This window comes from Anomaloglossus baeobatrachus, chromosome 3, assembly GCF_048569485.1.
Source record: "Anomaloglossus baeobatrachus isolate aAnoBae1 chromosome 3, aAnoBae1.hap1, whole genome shotgun sequence".
NCBI lineage: Eukaryota > Metazoa > Chordata > Amphibia > Anura > Aromobatidae > Anomaloglossus > Anomaloglossus baeobatrachus.
The window spans coordinates 170,877,187-170,897,029 of NC_134355.1; the positions used below are offsets into that span (position 1 = coordinate 170,877,187).

Sequence of the window (19,843 nt, forward strand, 5' to 3'; positions counted from 1 at the left end):
GAGAATTGCAGAGGTCCTGAAGAAGATGTGTCAACACTGCAAATATTGACTTGCTGCATTAACTCATTCTAACTGTCAATATACCCTTTTGGTACTCATAATATGATTGGAATTATATTTCTGTATGTGATGTAAACATCAGACAAACACAATTAAAAACCAGAGGGCAACAGATCATGTGAAAATATAATTTTGGTGTCATTCTCAAAACTTTTGGCCATGACTGTACATTTGAAAAAATAAAACCTAAAAGTTTAAATCACACCCCCCATTGAAAATAAAACAGTTAAAAAATATACACATATTTGGTATTGCTGCATTCAGAAATGCCCAATCAAAATATAAAATCAATTAGTTTGATTGGTACACGGCGTGGCAGAAAAAAAAATCCAAACACCAAAGTTATGCTTTTTGGTCACCGCAAAAAATATTAAAAATGCAATAACAAGCAATCAAAAAGTAGCATCTGCACAAAAATGGTATCCTTAGAAATGCCAGCTCAAGAATCAAAAATAAGCCATCACTGAGCCCCTGATCCCAAAAACTGGCGCAAAAAAACTCCATTTTTTTTTTTTTACAAATGTCTGAATTTTTTTTAACCCCTTAGATAAAAGTAAAAGTATACATGTTTGGTATCTCCGAACTTGTACCGACCTCAGGCATCACACTGACACATTAGGTGTACCATATAGGGAACACAGTTAATAACATTTCCCCAAAACAATTGCGCAATCGCACTTTTTTGCAATTTCACCTCACTTGGAATTTTTTTTTCCATTTTCCAATACACTACATGGTAAAACTAATGGCTTCATTCAAAAGTACAACTCCTGCAAAAAATAAGCTTTCATATGGCAAGATTGACGGAAAAATAAAAATGGCCCAGCTCTCGTAAGAAGGGGAGCCAAAAACGAAAACGAAAAACAGAAAGTCACCGGGGTAAAAGGGTTAATGCCGATATTAGAATTTGAAAGCGGCATTAAACATGTGCGAAGCCTCATTGCTACTCCAACTATTAGATGCTATAGCACAAAGCCATTACCTGCCAAGTATGGGGCGAGCTCACACCGTCATTCTACTAGATATGGTACACCTGCTTCAGTCTTGCGCCGTATGTGTACAGTGGATGTTAAAGGAGCTGTGGTATCACTTGAGGCAGCAGAAACACCAGACTTATCTCCAGAGTTGAATGCTCAGTGGACTTATCTATATTTATTAACCTACAATGCAGGAAATGTTTGCATACACATTGCTGAGGTACTGGAGCACTTCATTTAAAATATTAGGAACATAGGGGCATTATTTTAAAGTAACATTTGGTTTTATATTTAGAATGAATTTACAGATTCCATTTAACTGCTGAAATGCCCTTTTTAGTTGTGGGTTACTTACCAAATACTATTAGTGGTAATTCTTTCCAAATATTTGCCAGTCTGTAAACAAGGAATGGTGTGATGGTTCCACCAAGATCACAAAAGGATGAGCAGACCATTATGCCCAGGTTCCTGAAAATGTTACATAGATAAATAAGCTAGGTGACAATAGTTGTAGAGAAAAAATGGGAAAAAAAGTTATGTATGTTGCTTAAATTTACAAAGTTTGGACTATTTTGCAAATGAAGTGTACAGTTAAGTTCCCAAAGCAAGAATCTGTTACATCTTTAATATGATGCCCCTTTAATTGGGGCATCATATTGTTTATAGGAAGCTGTGGGCCCCATTATACTGTTTAAAGGGATCTGTGCAGGATATCATGGTGTGTTAGGAGATATGAGCCTATTATACTGTTTATAGGAAAACTGTTGAACCATCATACTGTGTATAGAAATCTGTGGGTCCATCATTCTGTATATAGGGAAGCTGTGGGCCCTTCATACTTTCAATAGAGGACCTGTGGAAGCACCTTACTGTGACTGGGAAAGCTATGGGACATCACACTTTGTATAGGGGAGCTGTGGGGCCATCATATTGTGCATAAGGGATCTCTACATAGGGGCACTCAAGGGAAATTATCACTGTACTTGGGGTTGACTCAAGGAACATTATTATGGTAAATGGAGGGACTCCAGGGACATTATTAAATGTTAACTGGGTACATAACAAATTGTTATAGAAGCATTCCAGGTATTGTGCCAAAGGTGCATACATGGCACATTATTACTTTGTAGGGGTGAAATGTGTGCACTTCTTTCTAGTGCACTTACGCGGGACCTTAATCCCATCCCCCTAGCCTGTTTTCACCTTCCTGGCCAGGCTGCATTTTTCAACTCTGACCAGTGTCGTTTTAACTCTTGAATGCTTCATCAGTCATCATATCACAGTGATTCTGAGATTGTTTTTACAAGACAGATTGTAGTCATATTAGTGGTAAACTTGAGTTAATATGACTTGCTCTTACTTATGAAAACATTGGAAGTCTGACAAAAAAAGTTTACATTTTCGCAATTTTCAAACTTTGAACTTTTATGCTCTTAAACCACATAGATATATAACACAAAATTGTCAATAACTAACATTTACCATATATCTACTTTACATCAGCATAGTTTTTGAAATTTTTTTATAGTTAGAAAGTTAAAAGGGTTACAAATTTATCAGCAATTTTTCATTTTTCCAACAAAATTTACAAAACCATTATTTTAGGTATCACATACAAAATTGAAATAATGTTGAGTGGTCTCTGAGACAGATAATACCTAAAGGTGACAATATTTTACAAAGTGCAAGCCTCAAAGTGCTCAAAACCATTCAAGAAGATTATTAACCCTTTAGGTACTCAACAGGAACTATATCAATGTTCAAAAAAATGAACATTTTCATTTTACCACAAAAATGTTGCTTTAGTCCTCGATATTTTTTTATTTTCACAAGGGTAACAGGAGAAAATGAACCATACAATTTGTTGTACAATTTCTCCTGAATACACTGATAGCTCATATGTGGTGGAAAACCACTGTTTGGGTACACAGCAGGGCATGAGCAAAATGTGACTTTTGGAGTCCAAAATTGACTGGAATAGATAGCGCACGCCATGTTGTGTTTGCAGAGCCCTGTATGTGCCTAAACAGTAGAAACCTAGAGGAATGAAGAACACAGTGAACCCACAGGAGCTTCAAAGAATTTTATAACATTGAGCCATTAAAATAAAAATTACATTTTTCCCACAAAAATGTTGCTTCAGCCTAAATTTTTGTTTTCACAAGGGTAAAAGGAGAAAATGGACCCCAAAATGTGAGGCCGCGCTTATCTAGAAGGCATGTGATCACATCTATGCAAATCGCATGCTTGTGGTTACATGACCACCTGCTCCTGGTGCTGGAGAATCCTCACAGAGGGCAGAACCCTTGGCTGCATTCATTACTACATTTCCCATCACTCTTTGTGTTAGGCCGGCTTCTCACTTGTGATTTTCTCGCAGTAGTGCAATGCGAGAAATTCTCGCATTGCACTCGGACACATGTTAATCAATGAGGCAGCTCCCATCTGCTATTTCTTTCTCAGTCCAAATCGGACTGAGAAAAAAATCGCAGCATGCTGCGTTTTGGAGAGTTTCTCGCGCGAGTCTCTCCAATGCAACTCTATGGGAGCGGATAAATAAAAGGATGTCACACGGACCGGCACTCACACCATCCTAGTGACATTCGTTTTTCTAAATACATTTATCGCATGTTTCACAAAGCACTGGAAATGAGTGAGTTCTGACAATGTCGGTCTATCTCTGTCAGTCGGTCTCTCCCTCTCTGTCTCTATTCTTTCTCTGTCGGTTGGTCTGTCGATCGGTCTCTCTGTCTCTATCTCTCTCTCTGTCCATGTCGGTCTATCCCTCTCCCCCCCTCTCTCATTCTCACCGATCCACGATCACCGGCGCGGTGCTGCACGGCGTTCACATTGCTCCAGTGGCTTCTCCTCTTTTGAAAAAGCCGGCCGCTCATTATTCCATCTGGTATTCACTGCTTTTCCTGCCCACCGGTGCCTATGATTGGTTGCAGTCAGACACGCCCCCACGATGAGTGACAGCTGTCTCACTGCAACCAATCACAGCTGCCGGTGGGCGGGTCTATATCATGCAGAAAATAAATAAATAAATGATTTAAAAAAAACGGTGTGCGGTCCCCCCCCAATTTTAATACCAGCCAGGGTAAAGCCACACGGCTGAAGGCTAGTATTGTCAGGATGGGGAGCCCTACGCTATGGGGAGCCAACTACCCTAACAATATCAGCCAGCAGCCGCCCGGAATAGCCGCATTCATTAGATGCGACAGTCCTGGGACTGTACCCGGCCATCCCGAATTGCCCTGGTGCGGTGGCAATCGCGGTAATAAGGAGTTAATGGCAGCAGCCCATAGCTGCCACTAAGTCCAAGGTTAATCATGGCAGATGTCTCCCCAAGATATCTTCCATGATTAACCTGTTAGTTAAAAAAATAAACACACACATCCAAAAAATCCTTTATTTGTAATAAATGACAAAAACAGCAACCTCTTTCACTATTTTAATAAAGTCCCCAAATACCCCTCCATGTCCGACGTAATCCACAGAGGTCCCACAACGCTTTCAGCTCTGCTACATCGGAAGCTGACAGAAAGCGGTCACAGACCACGACCGCTCTCTGTGAGCTCCCCGCAGCGACTGAAGTGAGTCGCGCTATCAGCGGTGCCGTCACTCAGGTTACCCGTGGCCACAGGTCTCAGTGGGAGGACTTATGCTGTGGCCGCGGGTAACCTCAGTGACGGCACTGCTGATAGCACGGCTCACTGCGGTCACTCAGGGGATTTGCGGTCACCGGTGAGACCTTCACCGGTGACCGAAAATCAGGCCATGGCACACAGACAAAGCTGCGGGATGACAATGAAGTCGGGTGAAGTTCATCCGACTTCATTCTGATCGTGAGGCTCTGTCTGTGTCTGCTGTCAGCGGCCATTCAGCTCTGCTACATGGCTCTGTCTGTGTCTGCTGTCAGCGGCCATGTAGCAGAGCTGAATGGCAGATGACATAGTAAAAACGGATCCCATACGCATCAAACACGCATTGCACACGGAATGCAATCATGAGAAAAATCTCAGGATCGCATTACAGTTGCATTGCACACTGATCATAACGTGAACTAAAATCGTCCGACTTTTTATCATGCAACTCGGACCGATTTTACACGCATAAGTGTGTTTCCAGCCTTAGGCTGCAAGCCAGCAGTGAGCACAGAGGTGTAACTCCACCTTAACCTCTCCTACTCTTACCCCAGAGTCACACACAGGCCGAGCACAATCTCCTGTATGGGATATTACAGAATAAAGATTATTCCCTACTCCCCTTCATTGACATGGATGATGAGATGGATAGGATGGGGACAGGGCCGTATTTGCCACTAGGCACCCGTGGTCCCGTGCCTAGGGCGGCACGTTGCGGGGGGGCGGCACTTTCTGGCAGCAAAAAAAAAAAAAAAAAAATATATAAATTTTTTTTTTTTTTTTTTTTTTTTTTACATCCCCGCCCCCCGCCCCTCCCTCCGTTGCACTTCGCTGTGTTCTCGGGGGGGGGGGGGTTGAGAGGGAGAGGAAAGGCGCACTTCTGCCTCTTTAAATACACGGAGGGCGCCAGGCATAGTGAGCTGATTAACCCCGGAAGTTCCAGCGCCTGCACTTCCGGGTCAGAGGCGCGCGGGCGCGCCAATCAGCTCACTGCCCCGTGCTGCAGCGTCCAATTCTGCAGCTGACACACGCCGCGGAGGAGGACGCGACTGGAGCTGGAGCCAGCCAGAAGAGGATAATAGCAGAGCAGGGCAGCAGGCACCGGAGCAGGTATACGTAAGGCAGAGCCTAGAATGTATGGGCACCTTACAGGTTAGTTAATGATCGTTGCGATGCCTCTTTTTGGCTGGGGGGAGGCTGGGAAAAGAGAGAGGCTGGGGGGAGGCTGGGAAAAGAGAGAGGCTGGGGGGAGGCTGGGAAAAGAGAGAGGCTGGGGGGAGGCTGGGAAAAGAGAGAGGCTGGGGGGAGGCTGGGAAAAGAGAGAGGCTGGGAAGAGAGAGGCTGAGGCTGGGGGGGAGGCTGGGATGAGAGAGAGGCTGGGGGGAGGCTGGGAAAAGAGAGGCTGGGAAAAGAGAGGCTGGGGGGAGGCTGGGAAAAGAGAGAGGCTGGGGGGAGGCTGGGAAAAGAGAGAGGCTGGGGGGAGGCTGGGAAAAGAGAGAGGCTGGGGGGAGGCTGGGAAAAGAGAGAGGCTGGGGGAGGCTGGGAAAAGAGAGAGGCTGGGGGGAGGCTGGGAAAAGAGAGAGGCTGGGGGGAGGCTGGGAAAAGAGAGAGGCTGGGGGGAGGCTGGGAAAAGAGAGAGGCTGGGGGGAGGATGGGAAAAGAGAGAGGCTGGGGGGAGGCTGGGAAAAGAGAGAGGCTGGGGGGAGGCTGGGAAAAGAGAGAGAGGCTGGGGGGAGGCTGGGAAAAGAGAGAGGCTGGGAAGAGAGAGGCTGAGGCTGGGGGGAGGCTGGGAAGAGAGAGGCTGAGGCTGGGGGGAGAGGCTGAGGCTGGGGGGGAGGCTGGGGGGGAGAGAGGCTGAGGCTGGGGGGGAGGCTGGAGGAGAGAGAGGCTGAGGCTGGGGGGGAGGCTGGGGGGAGAGAGAGGCTGAGGCTGGGGGGGAGGCTGGGGGGAGAGAGAGGCTGAGGCTGGGGGGGAGGCTGGGGGGAGAGAGAGGCTGAGGCTGGGGGGGAGGCTGGGGGGAGAGAGAGGCTGAGGCTGGGGGGGAGGCTGGGGGAGAGAGAGGCTGAGGCTGGGGGGAGAGAGAGGCTGAGGCTGGGGGGGAGGCTGGGGGGAGAGAGAGGCTGAGGCTGGGGGGGAGGCTGGGGGGAGAGAGAGGCTGAGGCTGGGGGGGAGGCTGGGGGGAGAGAAAGGCTGAGGCTGGGGGGGAGGCTGGGGGGGAGAGAGGCTGAGGCTGGGGGGGAGGCTGGGGGGGGGAGAGAGGCTGGGGGGGAGGCTGGGGGGGAGAGAGGCTGAGGCTGGGGGGGAGGCTGGGGGGGAGGCTGGGGGGGGAGAGAGGCTGAGGCTGGGGGGAGGCTGGGGGGGAGAGAGGCTGAGGCTGGGGGGGAGAGAGGCTGAGGCTGGGGGGGAGGCTGGGGGGGAGAGAGGCTGAGGCTGGGGGGGAGGCTGGGGGGGGAGAGAGGCTGAGGCTGGGGGGGAGGCTGGGGGGGAGAGAGGCTGAGGCTGGGGGGGAGGCTGGGGGGGGAGAGAGGCTGAGGCTGGGGGGGAGGCTGGGGTGGAGAGAGGCTGAGGCTGGGGGGGGAGGCTGGGGGGGGAGAGAGGCTGAGGCTGGGGGGGAGGCTGGGGGGGGAGAGAGGCTGAGGCTGGGGGGGAGAGAGGCTGAGGGGGAGGCTGGGGGGGAGAGAGGCTGGGGGGGAGGCTGGGGGGGAGAGAGGCTGGGGGGAGGCTGGGATGAGAGAGAGGCTGGGGGGAGGCTGGGAAAAGAGAGAGGCTGGGGGGAGGCTGGGAAAAGAGAGAGGCTGGGGGGAGGCTGGGAAAAGAGAGAGGCTGGGGGGAGGCTGGGAAAAGAGAGAGGCTGGGGGGAGGCTGGGATGAGAGAGAGGCTGGGGGGGAGGCTGGGATGAGAGAGAGGCTGGGGGGAGGCTGGGAAAAGAGAGAGGCTGGGGGGAGGCTGGGAAAAGAGAGAGGCTGGGGGGAGGCTGGGAAAAGAGAGAGGCTGAGGCTGGGGGAGGCTGGGAAGAGAGAGGCTGAGGCTGGGGGGAGGCTGGGAAGAGAGAGGCTGAGGCTGGGGGGAGAGGCTGAGGCTGGGGGGGAGGCTGGGGGGAGAGAGAGGCTGAGGCTGGGGGGGAGGCTGGGGGGGAGAGAGGCTGAGGCTGGGGGGGAAGCTGGGGGGAGAGAGGCTGAGGCTGGGGGGGAGGCTGGGGGGGAGAGAGGCTGGGGGGGGAGAGAGGCTGGGGGGAGGCTGGGAAAAGAGAGAGTCTGGGGGAGGCTGGGAAAAGAGAGAGGCTGGGGGGAGGCTGGGAAAAGAGAAAGGCTGGGGGGGAGGCTGAGATGAGAGAGAGGCTGGGGGGGAGGCTGGGATGAGAGAGAGGCTGGGGGGGAGGCTGGGATGAGAGAGAGGCTGGGGGGAGGCTGGGAAAAGAGAGAGGCTGGGGGGAGGCTGGGAAAAGAGAGAGGCTGGGGGGAGGCTGGGAAAAGAGAGAGGCTGAGGCTGGGGGGAGGCTGGGAAGAGAGAGGCTGAGGCTGGGGGGAGGCTGGGAAGAGAGGCTGAGGCTGGGGGGAGGCTGGGAAGAGAGAGGCTGAGGCTGGGGGGGAGGCTGGGAAGAGAGAGGCTGAGGCTGGGGGGGGAGGCTTGGAGGAGAGAGAGGCTGAGGCTGGGGGGAGAGGCTGAGGCTGGGGGGGAGGCTGGGGGGAGAGAGAGGCTGAGGCTGGGGGGGAGGCTGGGGGGAGAGAGAGGCTGGGGGGGAGGCTGGGATGAGAGAGAGGCTGGGGGGAGGCTGGGAAAAGAGAGAGGCTGGGGGGAGGCTGGGAAAAGAGAGAGGCTGGGGGGAGGCTGGGAAAAGAGAGAGGCTGAGGCTGGGGGGAGGCTGGGAAGAGAGAGGCTGAGGCTGGGGGGAGGCTGGGAAGAGAGAGGCTGAGGCTGGGGGGAGGCTGGGAAGAGAGAGGCTGAGGCTGGGGGGGAGGCTGGGAAGAGAGAGGCTGAGGCTGGGGGGGGAGGCTTGGAGGAGAGAGAGGCTGAGGCTGGGGGGAGAGGCTGAGGCTGGGGGGGAGGCTGGGGGGAGAGAGAGGCTGAGGCTGGGGGGGAGGCTGGGGGGAGAGAGAGGCTGCGGCTGGGGGGAGGCTGGGGGGAGAGAGAGGCTGAGGCTGGGGGGGAGGCTGGGGGGAGAGAGAGGCTGAGGCTGGGGGGGAGGCTGGGGGGAGAGAGAGGCTGAGGCTGGGGGGAGGCTGGGGGGAGAGAGAGGCTGAGGCTGGGGGGAAGGCTGGGGGGAGAGAGAGGCTGAGGCTGGGAAGGAGGCTGGGGGGAGAGAGAGGCTGAGGCTGGGGGGGAGGCTGGGGGGAGAGAGAGGCTGAGGCTGGGGGGAGAGAGAGGCTGGGGGGGAGGCTGGGGGGAGAGGCTGAGGCTGGGGGAGGCTGGGGACAGAGGCTGATGCTGAAGGCGGGGGAGAGAGGCTGCTGCTGGGGGAATGGGAGAGAGGGGCTAATGCTAGAGACAGAGGACAAGGGTTGAGGGATAGTGCAATGACAAAATCGATGGGGGGAGTGTAAGGACTCAGAATGAGAGGGGGGCAGCATTGGGAGCTCATTATGGAGAAGGGGCAGCATGTGTGGGATCAGTATGGAGTGGAGCAATGTAGGGGAGTCAATATCAAGAGTGGGGTAGTGTGTGTGTGGGGGGTGGGGTCTCAGCATAAGCGTTAGTGTGGTGGTCTTAGTATGATGAATGGGGCAGCATGGAGGTGTCATTATGGAAAAGAGTAAGGCAGCATTAGGAGCTCATGGAGAGGGGCAGCACGCATGGGACACTGAGGAGGGAGCAGCATGCATGGGACACTGTGAGGAGGGGGCAGCATGCATGGGACACTGTGAGGAGGGGGCAGCATGCATGGGACACTGTGAGGAGGGGGCAGCATGCATGGGACACTGTGAGGAGGGGGCAGCATGCATGGGACACTGAGGAGGGGGCAGCATGCATGGGACATTGTGAGGAGGGGGCAGCATGCATGGGACATTGTGAGGAGGGGGCAGCATGCATGGGACACTGAGGAGGGGGCAGCATGCATGGGACATTGTGAGGAGGGGGCAGCATGCATGGGACATTGTGAGGAGGGGGAAGCATGCATGGGACACTGTGAGGAGGTGGCAGCATGCATGGAACACTGTGAGGAGGGGGCAGCATGCATGGGACACTGTGAGGAGGGGGCAGCATGCATGGGACATTGTGAGGAGGGGGCAGCATGCATGGGACATTGTGAGGAGGGGGTAGCATGCATGGGACATTGTGAGGAGGGGGCAGCATGCATGGGACATTGTGAGGAGGGGGCAGCATGCATGGGACATTGTGAGGAGGGGGTAGCATGCATGGGACATTGTGAGGATGGAGCAGCATGCATGGGACACTGTGAGGAGGGGGCAGCATGCATGGGACACTGTGAGGAGGGGGCAGCATGCATGGGACACTGTGAGGAGGGGGCAGCATGCATGGGACATTGTGAGGAGGGGGCAGCATGCATGGGACATTGTGAGGAGGGGGTAGCATGCATGGGACACTGTGAGGATGGAGCAGCATGCATGGGACACTGTGAGGAGGGGGCAGCATGCATGGGACACTGTGAGGAGGGGGCAGCATGCATGGGACACTGTGAGGAGGGGGCAGCATGCATGGGACACTGAGGAGGGGGCAGCATGCATGGGACATTGTGAGGAGGGGGCAGCATGCATGGGACATTGTGAGGAGGGGGCAGCATGCATGGGACACTGAGGAGGGGGCAGCATGCATGGGACATTGTGAGGAGGGGGCAGCATGCATGGGACATTGTGAGGAGGGGGAAGCATGCATGGGACACTGAGGAGGGGGCAGCATGCATGGGACACTGTGAGGAGGGGGCAGCATGCATGGGACACTGTGAGGAGGGGGCAGCATGCATGGGACATTGTGAGGAGGGGGCAGCATGCATGGGACATTGTGAGGAGGGGGTAGCATGCATGGGACATTGTGAGGAGGGGGCAGCATGCATGGGACATTGTGAGGAGGGGGCAGCATGCATGGGACATTGTGAGGAGGGGGTAGCATGCATGGGACATTGTGAGGATGGAGCAGCATGCATGGGACACTGTGAGGAGGGGGCAGCATGCATGGGACACTGTGAGGAGGGGGCAGCATGCATGGGACATTGTGAGGAGGGGGCAGCATGCATGGGACATTGTGAGGAGGGGGTAGCATGCATGGGACACTGTGAGGATGGAGCAGCATGCATGGGACACTGTGAGGAGGGGGCAGCATGCATGGGACATTGTGAGGAGGGGGCAGCATGCATGGGACATTGTGAGGAGGGGGCAGCATGCATGGGACATTGTGAGGAGGGGGCAGCATGCATGGGACACTGTGAGGAGGGGGCAGCATGCATGGGACATTGTGAGGAGGGGGCAGCATGCATGGGACATTGTGAGGAGGGGGCAGCATGCATGGGACATTGTGAGGAGGGGGCAGCATGCATGGGACATTGTGAGGAGGGGGCAGCATGCATGGGACATTGTGAGGAGGGGGCAGCATGCATGGGACATTGTGAGGAGGGGGCAGCATGCATGGGACATTGTGAGGAGGGGGCAGCACGCATGGACATTGTGAGGAGGGAGCAGCATGCATGGGACATTGTGAGGAGGGGGCAGCATGCATGGGACATTGTGAGGAGGGGGCAGCATGCATGGGACATTGTGAGGAGGGGCAGCATGCATGGGACATTGTGAGGAGGGGGTAGCATGCATGGGACATTGTGAGGAGGGGGCAGCATGCATGGGACATTGTGAGGAGGGGGTAGCATGCATGGGACATTGTGAGGAGGGGGTAGCATGCATGGGACATTTTGAGGAGGGGGCAGCATGCATGGGGCATTGTGAGGAGGGGGTAGCATGCATGGGACATTGTGAGGATGGAGCAGCATGCATGGGACACTGTGAGGAGGGGGTAGCATGCATGGGACATTGTGAGGAGGGGGCAGCATGCATGGGACATTGTGAGGAGGGGGTAGCATGCATGGGACATTGTGAGGAGGGGGCAGCATGCATGGGGCATTGTGAGGAGGGGGTAGCATGCATGGGACATTGTGAGGATGGAGCAGCATGCATGGGACACTGTGAGGAGGGGGCAGCATGCATGGGACATTGTGAGGATGGAGCAGCATGCATGGGACATTGTGAGGAGGGGGCAGCATGCATGGGACACTGTGAGGAGGGGGCAGCATGCATGGGACATTGTGAGGAGGGGGCAGCATGCATGGGACACTGTGAGGAGGGGGCAGCATGCATGGGACATTGTGAGGAGGGAGCAGCATGCATGGGACACTGTGAGGAGGGGGCAGCATGCATGGGACACTGTGAGGAGGGGGCAGCATGCATGGGACATTGTGAGGAGGGGGCAGCATGCATGGGACATTGTGAGGAGGGGGCAGCATGCATGGGACATTGTGAGGAGGGGGCAGCATGATGTGAGGACAGTACAGATCATATTTCATTGAGGAAGGTGTGGTGGGTATAATTTATAAGGGAGGGCAGTGTGTAGTATATTAGGGGCAGTGTGACAGTCACAGTATATAAGTGGGGACGGTGGGAATATTTTATACTCATGCTATGTTTTGATGTGCCTGTGGTGATCCCCATTGGGGGGGGGGGGGGGGTAGTGCCCTTCGTTTCTCATTTATACTTTTTAAAGTGTTTTACAGAGTAGATCTGCCTTAAACAGATGTCGAGTGCGAAAACTCAGTTTTACGTTGTCACTAAGGGGCGCGACCACTTAAAGTGCCTAGGGCAGCACGAAGGCAAAATACAGCCCTGGATGGGGAGAGATCTGAATGTATTCATATGATAAAAGAAATGCAGCAGTGTGTATGCATATATCACACATGGGATACAGCAACATGGGTACATGTGTATATACACCCTGCTGTGAACAAACTAATAGGAGATATAGCTGGCAGCATTCTCAGAGACCGAGTGATCTGCAGCCCCGCTCACCCAGGCAGCAAACCCGCTCACTCATCAGTTTCCAGATTCCAGGGGAATCTGCAGTGACATCACAGGAATCAGGATATACTTTGCCGGAGATCATGTGATCAGGCGAGTAGCTGAGGTTAGAGCACGATTTGATGAAGAAAGTTAATTAGTGAAGTGCTCATCTATAACAATTAGTTCGTATGAAAGATCTATGTAAAATAGTGTCCAACCTCTTTAATGCCTATGTAGCATCTGTAGGATTAACATTTTTCCTAACAGCAGTTTAGAATAATTTAAGGGGTACTATTTTTAAAATAGTATCAATTCTGGAGAGTTTCCAATATATAGACACTTCAAAGCCCCCTCAAAACTGAATAGGTGCGTAAAAACTTGGAATTGGAAATTTCCTTGGAAAAAAAAATTGTTGATAAATTGTAATCCTTCTAACATGCTAACAAAAAAACTTGGATCTTGATATTGCTATACAAACTGTCTTCAGATTCACTGTATATTCAATATGACTAAGGGCAAACATGCCTGAAACAAGTAAACATACGTTTTATGGATTTAAATTATTTAATAAATATCATGTTTTAACACAAAATTCTCCTAGCCTGCATTTTTTTGTTACAGAAGCTGGATACGTCTTTAGTATTCAACTAACATAAAGTATTACTTACAGCAAGATGGGCTGCAGTGTGTACATCGCCCAGGCCAAAAACTAGTACTCTACCAGGATACAGCTAAACCCCCACTAAAGTGGAAGCATCGCAGGTGCAGGAGGAGCAAATCACACACACACCTCCATGGAATGGAGGGGCGCGATTGCTAAATGATAAAACTGCACACTAGTGGCTTGCATAGAGCGCTGTTCACACATGCAGATAACAAAGTACAATGTGTCACAAAAATAATTCTAAATCACTAGGATATGTTTAAGCGTTCCAGAATAAGGAGTGTAATAGAGACAACACATAAGTATACAGATACTGTAAATAGTAAAACATCTGGATACAAATATACACTGAAATGTCAAAGTCAACCACAAGATGGCACTGCATAACCACAAATGAAAAATTGCACGGCCATTTGTGCATACTAACAATATAGCAATTGGGGTAATAATGAAACGGCAAGGGATATTAGGCGATAATCAACTCTACAATTGTGTGAATGCCAAAATAAGTTTCCCAAAGTGCGTTGGGTGTGATGTCACCCTTCTGTTCTATTTTATTTTACTGTTTTTTACAGTAGTAACATTCTTCATATTCCTGCTTCAATGAGTCTGTGCTACATTTTTTTCATATACAAGTGCTTCTCAATAAATTATAATATAATCAAAAAGTAAATTTATTTCAGTAATTCAATACAAAAAGGGAAACGCATATATATTATAGAGTCATTACACACAGAGTGATCTATTTCAAGTGTTTATTTCTGTTAATGTTGATGATTATGGCTTACAGCCAATGAAAACCCAAAAGTCATTATCTCAGAAAATCAGAATATTATATAAGACCAACTGAAAAAATGATTTTAAACTCAGAAATGTTGGCGCCTCCTGAAAAGTCTGTACAGTAAATGCCTCAATACTTGGTCGGGGCTCCTTTTGCATGAATTACTGCATCAATGTGGCATGGCATTGAGGTGATCAGCCTGTGGCACTGCTGAGGTGTTATGGAAGCTCAGGTTTCTGTGATAGCAGCCTTCAGCTCGTCTGCATCGTTGGGTCTGGTGCCTCCCATCTTTGTCTTAACAATACCCCATAGATTCTCTAGGGGGTTTAGGTCTGCTGGGGTTTGCTGGCCAATCAAGCACAGTGATACTGTGGTTATTAAACCAGGTATTGGTACTTTTGGCAGTGTGAACAGGTGCCAAGTCCTGCTGGAAAATGAAATTTCCATCTCCAAAAAGCTTGTCGGCAGAGGGAAGCATGAAGTGCTCTAAAATTTCCTGGTAGACGGCTGCGCTGACTTTGGTCTTGATAAAATACAGTGGATCTACACCAGCAGATGACATGACTCCCCAAACCACCACTGATTGTGGAAACTTCACACTAGACCTCAAGCAGCTTGGATTGTGGCCTCTCCACTCTTCCTCCAGACTCTGGGACCGCGATTTCCAAATGAAATGCAGAATTTACTTTCATCTGAAAACAACACCTTGGACCACTGAGCAACAGTCCAGTTCTTTTTCTCCTTGGCCCAGGTAAGACGCTTCTGGCGTTGTCTATTGGTCATGAGTGGCTTGACACAAGGAATACGACAGTTGTAGCCCATGTCCTGGATACGTCAGTGTGTGATGGCTCTTGAAGCACTAACTCCAGCAGCAGTCCACTCCTTGAGAATCTCCCCCAAATTTTTGAATGGTCTTTTCTTAAGAATCCTATCAAGGCTGCAGTTATCCCGGTTGCTTGTGCACCTTTTTCTATCAAACTTTTTCCTTCCACTCAACTTTCCATTAATATGCATGGATGCAGCGCTCTGTGAACAGCCAGCTTATTTAGCAATGACCTTTTTGTGGCTTACCCTCTTTGTTGAGTGTGTCAATGACTGCTTTCTAGTCACCTGTCAAGTCAGCAGTCTTCCCCATGATTTTGATACCTACTAAACCAGATTAAGGGACCATTTTAAACGCTTAGGAAACTTTTGCAGGTGTTTTGTAGTAAATATTCTAATTTTCTGAGATAATGACTTTTGGGTTTTCATTGGCTGTAAGCCATAATCATCAACATTAACAAAAATAAACACTTGAAATAGATCACTGTGTGTAATGACTCTATATAATATACAGTATGTGTTTCCCTTTTTGTATTGAATTACTGAATTAAATTAACTTTTTGATGATATTCTAATTTATTGACATGCACTTGTATACATCCTTGGTTGTGAAGAGGTTTTAAAGAGACTTGCAAACTTTACATAATTTGTTTAAAAATAATGTTTTAGAAATTTTCTTGAAAATTTAAGAAATTGCTGCTAAACATACAAGTCAATTCCTGTCCATAATAAGAAAGGTTAAACGATGCTGCCAACATAAAGTAAACATAATTATTTTAAAATGTTAATTATTTTATGTAGTATCACGGTCGTGCAAGCAAAGATAACATTTTGAAAACTTCTAATTTTTTACATTTCATATAACGTTCATTTCTTTTATAACCTATATACAAAGCATTTGGACTAAAATTTACTACCAAAATGAGGAACAATATGGAAAAAAAATCTCAAAAATGGCTCCTGGAATGTGACAATGGAAAATCGAAAAATAACAAAATCATCTGGCATAGAAGCCAAAATTGTCTGTGACGCAACGGGGTTCAAAGCTATTTTCTTTTGAGCTTGTAAACACTACTTGGATGCTGTCTAGATGACTGAAGCACACTGCTACCTCCTATTCCTGTCCAGCTTCAGTGCAGTGTTTACAAGCTACACTGCATCCGTGGTCGGTCTCCTAGGCAACAAGCTGTATACAAAAGAAAAGTGTCTCTCAAAAACAACTGCAAATTTTAACAGGCAGTAAATTGCAAAAGTGCTTGTTTTTATAAAAACTATCTGAAAATATCCAACTGTAAAGATGGGAATAACTTTTAAGGGGTTAAAAAAATGCATAACATTTTTCATTTTGCTTGTTCTGGATGACTACTCAGCATAAGTCTACTATTATTTTCTACAGATTTCAAAACTAATACAATGTAGCATATTTGAACTTGGCATATACCTTTATTTAAATCTTAAGGCCCTGTGTGCGCACGCTGCATTTTTACCCGCGGTTTTTTTGTGTTTCTGCTGCAGAAATTTCTTGAGACAATGGTTGTAACCTTTCTGCAGACATTTCCCAGCAAAACCTATGGAAAAAAATAGCTGTGCGCACACTGCATTTTTTTCTGAAGAACATTTATTCTGCAGAATTTCTTGAGAAAAAGAATGAGCATGTCTCTTCTTTTCTGCAGGTACCTGCGTTTTTTTGCCATAGACAATGGTAAAAAAAACGCATGCACCAACCTGCGGAAAAAAACGCATCAAAAATGCACAAAAACGCGGTAAAAACGTATGCGTTTTCGGTGCGTTATTTGTGCGTTTTTTTAACGCAAGTGCGCTAACCTTTTAGACTCTCAAGAAAGTTTTTGAGAAAAATCCTTTTTCTACTGCGCACAGGGCCTAAAGCTATTAGCCTTCGTTCTGCCCTAAGGTGAGCTTTGTCAAGAAGCAAATGTCTCCACAAACATTTTATCAACAAATAGATGAATCACTTGTGCTAATATTATAAATATATATTCTTAGGGCATGGTGTGACCGACATGCGTCCCTGATGCAGCATTTTTTTCTGCAAATCAGTGTGGTTTTTAAATTAATTGTTAATCAGTGTAATTACCGTTTACAAATGCTGTTAAAATATATCAGAATGAAAAACATAAACTAACATTTATATCTCATTATACATTTTCCCTTCCATAAATGCTGTATAATAAGTTCTATCCATTCACACCTAACTCCACACCTGATAAACGTTGGATATAATTCAGCATTGACCAAACAAATCATCTCGTACGATAATGTAATGCCCATTCTGCTCACACATCCCAGTGCTATCTGTAGACCAGGATATCCTACAAAGAAAAAATAAATACTTTTCAACACTAAATATTCAACAAAATCATGAAAACTACTTCTAATCACTGCTTCCTCTTCTCTTGAGACACTTTTGAGTGTAAACATTGAGTAAAAGAAAATTTGGAACATGTTTAGTTTTTTTGAGGGTTTTTTTTAATACCGTGTTGTTCCAAAAATACGACACTATCTTGAACTTTTTTTGCTTCCCAAAAAGTGCTAGGACTTATTTTTGGAGTAGATCTTATTCTTGAAGAAATATGGTTGAGGGTAAGTTTACCCCCCCAAAAAAGCATACTTTACCAGACCCCAGACGTCTGTGTGGTTCCCAGGTCCTCCCTGTGATCTCCGGCGGGCCCTCTCAGAAGGTATGCTGCACGCCGTCCTACCCTGCTTCTGGCCGATACACTCAGATACATCATATCATGCACACACACATCAGATAGTACACACACTCACCAATCAGATCATACAGCCACACCCAGTAGTCACTAACCAAATCTGGCAGTACAGAATGCTTTTCAGCTGCAGGGAAAGATGGGAGGAAGTTACGCATTTCAGGTCCTGCAAGCATTCCATCTGCAGCCGCAGGTCCTTGCGTTCCACTGCACTGCATCTCAGGATTCTGCCGGCCAGAAGAAATATGTATCCCCGAATGTGGTGAGTGGGTGTCTGTGGGTGTGAGATTCACTGCAGGTCCTCCCCCTTGGCGTCTGGTAAGAATGATTGTAGTGTGTCTGCTGTCTATAATGAAGTGTCCTGCAGTATCTTTAACTTTTTTAGCTGCACAGACACTTCATTATTGAACCGTGACTAGAGCTCATTTAAGCATAAAATTGAAAATACGACTGAGTGCTCAGCATAGAGACCCAACACGTATCACTGCGCTCAGCAGCTTCGTCAGGGACCCAGATAAAGCTGCTGAGCGCAGCGATACGCGTTAGGTCTCTATGCTGAGCACGCAGTCGTATTTTCAACTTTATGCTTAATTGAGCTTCTAGCTTCCCTTGCCTCCTATAGTCATGTGCTCCAGTGCACATTTTTTGCATGCTAGTTATTCTTTCTAGTGTGGCCTCTTTTTAGGGTTTTAACCCTTTCAATCATACCATGCTGGATCTCCATTGTATTGGTGAGACCCTCGAATGAGGGAGCCTGCTATTTAGCTGCCTTGCATTTGGGTTTAACTTACTTTGCTTTTGTTGTATGGGCCCCTCTGCCTATTGTGGTGTGTATACATTATGTATACTGCTGACTAATGCATCTCTGCAGGTGCACTACAATACTTTGATCTGCCCTACTCAGGGCAGATCAAAGTGCGCTTGCGCAGGACCTCAATGTCGGCTAGTGTAGATGACGCAGATTGCGTCATCCACACTAGCTTCAGAAGAAGGACAAAAATGGTCAGAAGAGGAGGCGCGGAACCGGAGAACGGAGACGCCCATCCAACCAGTCTGCTCTGCACCGACCGTTAGGTGAGTATTATAAACATCCGGTGACAGGTTCCCTTTAATCTGATCGGTAAACGACGTAGCGGCAAAAAATTCCAAATGCCAAAATTACATTTTTTTGGTTGCCACATATTCTGCGCAAAATGCAATAACAGGTGATCAAAACGTTGTATTTCTGCAAAAATGGTAGTTAAAAACGTCAGCCCGACACACAAAAAATAAGCAGTCACTGAGACATAGATCACGAAAAATGAGAACGCTATGGGTCGTGGAAAATGGCGCAAAACGTACGCCACGTTGTCCGGTCAAACTTCTGATATTTTTTTTAACCCCTTAGATAAAAGTAAACCTATACATGTTTGGTGTCTACAAACTCATACCGACCTAAGGTAACAAACTAACACATCAGTTATACATATAGTGAACACAGTGAATAAAATATCTCAAAAACAATACTGCAATCGCACTTTTTTTGCAATTTTTCTGCATTTGGATTTTTTTACCATCTTCCAGTAAATTACAGTTAGGTCCAGAAATATTTGGACAGTGACACAAGTTTTGTTATTTTAGCTGTTTACAAAAACATGTTCAGAAATACAATTATATATATAATATGGGCTGAAAGTGCACACTCCCAGCTGCAATATGAGAGTTTTCACATCCAAATCGGAGAAAGGGTTTAGGAATCATAGCTCTGTAATGCATAGCCTCCTCTTTTTAAAGGGACCAAAAGTAATTGGACAAGGGACTCTAAGGGCTGCAATTAACTCTGAAGGCGTCTCCCTCGTTAACCTGTAATCAATGAAGTACTTAAAAGGTCTGGGGTTGATTACAGGTGTGTGGTTTTGCATTTGGAAGCTGTTGCTGTGACCAAACAACATGCGGTCTAAGGAACTCTCAATTGAGGTGAAGCAGAACATCCTGAGGCTGAAAAAAAAGAAAAAATCCATCAGAGAGATAGCAGACATGCTTGGAGTAGCAAAATCAACAGTCGGGTACATTCTGAGAAAAAAGGAATTGACTGGTGAGCTTTGGAACTCAAAAAGGCCTGGGCGTCCACGGATGACAACAGTGGTGGATGATCGCCGCATACTTTCTTTGGTGAAGAAGAACCCATT

General features: G+C 48.4%; 1 protein-coding gene across 2 annotated transcripts in view; it reads right to left on the reverse strand.

Moving 5' to 3' along the window:
• Positions 1–19,843, reverse strand: part of SLC22A2 (solute carrier family 22 member 2) — a 148,735-nt gene that overhangs the window by 38,224 nt on the left and 90,668 nt on the right. The window contains exons 8-9 of one of the 2 annotated variants that reach the window (XM_075338170.1): positions 17,168–17,276; positions 1,393–1,505 (exon numbers count right to left, since the gene is read on the reverse strand). In XM_075338170.1, the coding sequence (XP_075194285.1) occupies positions 1,393–1,505; positions 17,168–17,276 (222 nt within the window). The remainder of the gene's footprint in view (positions 1–1,392; positions 1,506–17,167; positions 17,277–19,843) is intronic. The other variant, XM_075338171.1, reaches the window with a different exon arrangement.